At 34.3% G+C, this 6209-nt stretch overlaps 1 protein-coding gene across 3 annotated transcripts in view; it reads right to left on the bottom strand.

The window, feature by feature from the left end:
* Nucleotides 1-378: 378 nt before the first annotated feature.
* The window catches only part of LOC122264597 (uncharacterized), a 7141-nt gene continuing 1310 nt past the window's right edge, over nucleotides 379-6209 (bottom strand). For 2 of the 3 annotated variants that reach the window (XM_043033581.2, XM_043033584.2), the window contains exons 2-11: nucleotides 5816-5943; nucleotides 4977-5126; nucleotides 4030-4152; nucleotides 3289-3482; nucleotides 2990-3095; nucleotides 2812-2864; nucleotides 1618-1693; nucleotides 1171-1363; nucleotides 858-1045; nucleotides 380-680 (exon numbers count right to left, since the gene is read on the bottom strand). In XM_043033581.2, the coding sequence (XP_042889515.2) occupies nucleotides 528-680; nucleotides 858-1045; nucleotides 1171-1363; nucleotides 1618-1693; nucleotides 2812-2864; nucleotides 2990-3095; nucleotides 3289-3482; nucleotides 4030-4152; nucleotides 4977-5126; nucleotides 5816-5917 (1338 nt within the window). In that variant the 5' untranslated portion in view covers nucleotides 5918-5943 and the 3' untranslated portion in view covers nucleotides 380-527. Of the gene's footprint in view, nucleotides 681-857; nucleotides 1046-1170; nucleotides 1364-1617; nucleotides 1694-2811; nucleotides 2865-2989; nucleotides 3096-3288; nucleotides 3483-4029; nucleotides 4153-4976; nucleotides 5127-5815; nucleotides 5944-6209 lie in introns of all 3 variants that reach the window. The other variant, XM_043033587.2, reaches the window with a different exon arrangement.

Raw genomic sequence — 6209 nt, 5'->3', positions numbered from 1 at the left:
TGTGTGTGTGTGTGTGTGTGTGTGTGTGTGTGTGTGTGTGTGTGTGTGTGTGTGTGTGTGTGTGTGTGTGTGTGTGTGTGTGTGTGTGTGTGTGTGTGTGTGTGTGTGTGTGTGTGTGTGTGTGTGTGTGTGTGTGTGTGTGTGTGTGTGTGTGTGTGTGTGTGTGTGTGTGTGTGTGTGTGTGTGTGTGTGTGTGTGTGTGTGTGTGTGTGTGTGTGTGTGTGTGTGTGTGTGTGTGTGTGTGTGTGTGTGTGTGTGTGTGTGTGTGTGTGTGTGTGTGTGTGTGTGTGTGTGTGTGTGTGTGTGTGTGTGTGTGTGTGTGTGTGTGTGTGTGTGTGTGTGTGTGTGTGTGTGTGTGTGTGTGTGTGTGTGTGTGTGTGTGTGTGTGTGTGTGTGTGTGTGTGTGTGTGAATGTGTGTGTATATTTGTGTGTGCGTGTGCACGATACATCTGTTTTGTTTTTAATTCAATATGTTTGAATAATCGTTTGCTTAAGTAAAAAGTTGATCCTATATAAAGACACAATATTAAATTACTCCTCTTTCATAATCTTGCAGGAACTTTAGGAAGTGATTCTGGCCAAGTTTTATGGCAATTTCTCTTGCTGTGTGGCCTATACTGTTGCGTTCATTTACTGGAACATCCAGTAGTAGGAGATAATGAGCAAAGCAAACATCCCCCTGAAAATTCAAATGGTGAAATTTTAGCCTCAAATGTTGGCATATTACTCTTAAAATATATTCAGATCATTTTTTCTAATGATAAATAAGAAGTCCAGATTCTGCTAACGTTTGCTTGATCAACTAGACTAAATCAATGAATAAGATTTCTAAAGATCAAATAATTGAGAAAATTACCAGTTTTGCTGCTATGGTTAGGGCATTGTCTCCCCAATCATCTCTCTTTGACAGGTCTGGAACATATGAAGAGAGCAGCAGGGCAAGGTCTCTCTGTCCACGACGGGATGCTTTGAGGAAAAGTGATGTGAAATCTACATCTGGGATTCTTTCACTTCGGATTGAAGCAAACACTGTGTCATAGTCTCCTGTAATATAGTAGCAAAGCAATAATAATTATCTAATCAAAGATGTGTAGTTCTAGAATTATTGTAAAAAAAGAGCAATACTAAGGACAATAGCAAATAATAGCAACAAAAAAGTACAAAAATACCCCTATCTGCAGCATCACAAAATTCATTCTTTGTTAAAATCAATGTATGCTTCATCTGTTCTTCCAGGTCCTCCTTTGCACGCTCAGGATCATACGGAATAAGGCCAGCAAGAATGCTGTTTCCTTCAAAGGGATCTTCCCTTTCAATGTGAGATTCGATCTTGACTGTGACATTTTGTTTACACACATCAGACTGAAAAGATAAAGTTATGAGTATTTTAGTGAATAAATTGACAAATAAAAAAAATATATATCTGCAATTCAATGTCTGGAGATACTTAATTGCATAAATAAACATGAAAAAAAACATTTGTTATAAGAATACATCTATTGCACTAAAAAAAGATGAAAAGTGAGGAGCTCAGGTAGTAATAAGATAAAAAGTAGTAAATGTGATTTGACATCAGAGTTCAAGAATCTAAGACGTGAATATCCTCATTTTCTTACTTGTTTACTTGAAGATATGTGAGTATCTATACCCAGTGACAGATTACCATTTGTTTTTGTCCTGTAGTTTTTACCTCTGAAATGATATTCAGATGAAGAAATGTTTTATTCAAATCACTATATGTAAGTCTTGAAAAGCAAGATATTTCTTGTGCATAAATACCAACAAACCTTATCCTTGCCCTCAGTGGTATTTCAAGGATATATATGAATGAAATAATCAACTGGAAAATGAAACTTTGAACTGAAAAATAAGTAAGAATCTGACTAGCTGCAATCATAACCTTGTAATAACACAGCTTGTTCAGGTGTTGAAATGCAGCCAGAAGAAAGATGTACCAATGCTATTATTACCAGTACTGCTTTTATTAACATATTTGCTTTTATTTATTTATCTAGTATTCATCCGTTTTAAGTACATTTTTAATTACTGGTAAAACACATATAATGAGTAGAAGAAATAAGCTACCAATTTACACTTTTGCATTTCTATAAAATATTCAGTGCGCTAAAATCTATAAAATCCAAAGCCATGGACATACACATGGCCTTCAGAAGTGTATACAAACTAAAACAGGGAAGGAAGGACGGAAGGAAGAAAGGGGGAGAGAGAGGGAGAGAGAGGGAGAGGGAGAGGGAGAGGGAGAGGGAGAGGGAGAGGGAGAGGGAGAGAGAGAGGGAGAGGGAGAGGGAGAGGGAGAGGGAGAGGGAGAGGGAGAGGGAGAGGGAGAGGGAGAGGGAGAGGGAGAGGGAGAGGGAGAGAGAGAGAGAGAGAGAGAGAGAGAGAGAGAGAGAGAGAGAGAGAGAGAGAGAGAGAGAGAGAGAGAGAGAGAGAGAGAGAGAGAGAGAGAGAGAGAGAGAGAGAGAGAAAGAGCAAGCAAGCAAGCACCAAGAACCTGACCTACATACAGTGAAAGCTGGACCTGATCTGTCCATGACCTCCTTCAATCTCTGGGAGGTCACAAATTTGATCATATGTTTGCCATGTGGGTCTTGGTCAAGCTGTCTTGCTTGGCTTGGGTTATGGCCAGTAACCGCTATTTAAACCTAATATGTATCAAGGAGAAAACAAAATATCTCTCTGTACATATCCTCTAGACAATGAAAAAAATAAGATGGAAGCAAGAGAGAATGTAAAAGAGAGATCAAAAGAAAAGGAGAGAGTAACAGAAGATGAATTCACAAAATACTAACTTCTCTTTTTCTCTCTCCTTTTGTCTTCCTCCTTCATTTCCACAACTGGTATTCTGAAATAAAATTAAATGTCAAAATTAATCCCTCCAATAAGCACAACCAAAATTGTTATATAATCTGAAAAGAGATAAAATGTTACAATGGATAAATTCAAGTTAGAGACTATAAAACACTTTACCTTTTTACCAGATCTTCGACCTTTAACAATAGAATAGAGATCTTTCCCAGCAGTCAGCACCTTGCCTGTTTCAATTGATTTGTAAAACTCTCTTTCATTTACTCTCCTGAAAAAATATTTAAGATGGTAATGACAATCAATGTTCAATGTATAAAAGGTGGGAGAAAAAGAGGGAGGGAGAAAGAGAGTGAGAGTGTGTGCGTGTGCATGTGCATGTGCATATGTCTGTCTGTGTGGTTGTGCATATTTGTAAAATGATGTTATCAAATTAATAATAAAAAACATAATTTTCCTATTACCTTTCATTATCTGGAATGACAAAATCTGGCAAATCTCTTCCCTTTGCAGAGCCTCTTTTCCCTTTCTGGACACGTTTCTTGTGCAGAAACAGATCAATCTTATCTTGGGCATGTGTGAGCTCTTTCTCCGACTCCCATGTTGAGTCAGACTTAGGGTAACCCAACCATGTCACATGATACACCATTATACTCTGCTAAAGAAGATATCACATATTTCTGAATTTTTTATGGCCATAACCTTGTAAACATCTTTTCTTTATACCTTTCAATCACTTTCAATTTAATATTACCATGCCGTAACTAGAACTAGTGATACAGAAAAACAAATAGGAAAACAATTAAGATTTGTTGGTTGTAACTTGTAATCCTTTTTACCAGACGAAATTGGGCATTAATTGAAACCTTTTCAATCCAGTTTACATCATTTACACCTTTTCTTTTTAAACATTTACCAAACATATCAAACATTTTTTTTTTTTTAATATAATTACTTCCTATACAAATATTTAAAATGTACAGCCTATGTCTGAATCTATCATTCAAATATGCATCATATGATCATATAGAAAATATCAATAACAATTTTCAGAACTGCAAAAATTAAGAAAATAAAAATTACAAAAGTAATAAGCATTTATTTAACATATCATACATACATAATACATAGTTATAACTACTAAACCTTACAAGGGGAAAGGAAAGTCATTATCTGAAGACAGACAAATTTACTGTTAAAAATACCTTGAGTCCTTCTTTCACAGTTGTCTTTTCTGTTATTTGGTCGATCTCTTCACTTAAAATGTTAACATGGTGAAGAGCCTCAGACGTGACTTTCCTTCCTGTCTCATGAAAGTAATTTCTTTGCTAAAAATAAACAAGAAATGTTCAAATCATTTCCTTGAGAAAACTCATCTTATGAAGATTTGCTTCAGGTCTATGAAAAATAGATCAAATACTAAGATGTATGTATGTCTTCTTTATTACTCAAGTATTTCCATGGACTCAACACAGGCAAAAACCTACAAATATTTTCTACTTATATCTGGCAATATAATGCTTATACTGGTTACTCAATTGATGATAAAATGCCAAGGATGTGAAAAATTTCTCAGTACCACAACCATGGCAGAGATTTGTTTGCCTTTAACACTGTGTAGTGGATAGGCCATGGAATTACTTGATTTAATCAAACAAATATAGATTTGATAACTTTGTGATTGTGGCCTTTTATTTTTATTTTCTGCATTTAAAAAATATATTTTGTGTTTGTTCTAGCAACTTCTTGAACAGTGAATGAATATTAAATCTATTCATGTTCATTCGAAAAATACATTTAAATGCTTAAATAAAATGTCAGGTTATTTTCTTTGACTAAGTAGGTACACAATGACAGAGCACTTTGTTCTGTTGGACCAAATAAGACTGGGTGTCAGCAACTTACGTAACCTAATTTTTTATGCTACAATCATTTTTATTTTGACAAATGCATGCTTTGCTGAAAGATTTCAGCAAAGTATATAACAAGGTACTAAATTTCAGTTTTGGCTTGGGTATATAATTATTATCAATCATATATTTCAGTAAAGGAATAGAGGTCATATCAGTTACCTTTATTTTCTGTCATAATGTTTCTTTCATAATTCATTAAGGGAGTAAAAAAACCTGACTTACAAATAAAAAATACTTACTTCCTTTTTCATTCCTTCGTATTTCTTATGGAAGTCACGTAGAACAACACCACACTCTTCCTTAAAATGTTCTGGAGGCTCCCATGTGTCATCAATTGGTTTATAATATTTCCATCGCACCCTATACTCAACTCTTTCTTGACCATCATCCTATAAAAAGAAGTTTTATACAAAAAAAAGATATTGCAAATTATTTCAGTCAATGATTTAATATAAAAGCAACCAAAAGTTACCTACTTCTTGGCACTCTGGCAGGACCATTACCACATTTCTTCTAGTAATAAAGAGCTTGTAGATTTCCGTGTCAAATAAGAAAGCAAACTCTAGCCAGAATATACATAGAGGAGGTTTCTAGATTTAAGAAAGAGCACAGAGGCCATGGTAATCACTTTCCACTATTCCACTATTCTACTGGATTTCAGATTGTGGGCTTTCTATCACAGACCACAGAAAGTTTCAAGTGGTTCAGGACAATGTCAGCCAATACAATTAAGAGAAAAATTCAAATGTGGGTGCATTATAAACATTTACCATTTCAACTATCTAAATTATATCAAGCTTCAATGTAATAGAAAAATAAAAAGACATATCTTATATAATTTCTCAATTGCTCAATGAGTTTACAAACTTTCTGCTTTAGCATAGCAGAGGATAACCATTAGTCAACTAATAAATAAAATAAAGGTTTCACTTTCATGAAACAGCATGCATAACAAATGAAAATGATACATCAAATTAAATAAGCATGAAAAGTATATTCTTGCATTCATAGAAGGTTAATGAAATGAGTGTGCAATTTTGAACAAAAATTGTCAATGGTCAAATGAAAACAATCTTACCTTTGTAACCCATCTGATGTCAATAACTCGGTCAACTTCAAAGATCTCACCATCTTCTCCCATACATTCTGAACTAAAACTATTTTCTTCACCTGAATCCATCTCTCTTCTTTTCCAGTACTATTAACCTGTGGAAATTTGCAAACTTGACATGTAAAAAAAATTACCAATCTTAATTATGTATATATGAAAATAGTTACTCCATATTTAATATACATACACATAGACAAGCAGGAATATATGTATGTGAATATAGGTGTATTTAAAAATAACTACTTTCTAAATGCTAATTCTCTTGCTTAACTAAATGTGATATTAAAAACAATATGGCTATCAAAATGTCTAGATACTCTAGTTTATAATCTACTAAGACATTCTAGAAATAAAATAACCC

Source organism: Penaeus japonicus, unplaced genomic scaffold (assembly GCF_977035675.1).
Source record: "Penaeus japonicus unplaced genomic scaffold, GWHDUDI00000001_assembly GWHDUDI00000023, whole genome shotgun sequence".
NCBI lineage: Eukaryota > Metazoa > Arthropoda > Malacostraca > Decapoda > Penaeidae > Penaeus > Penaeus japonicus.
The sequence above is the reverse complement of the archived record's forward strand: the minus strand, read 5'-3'. Positions and strand labels throughout refer to the sequence as shown.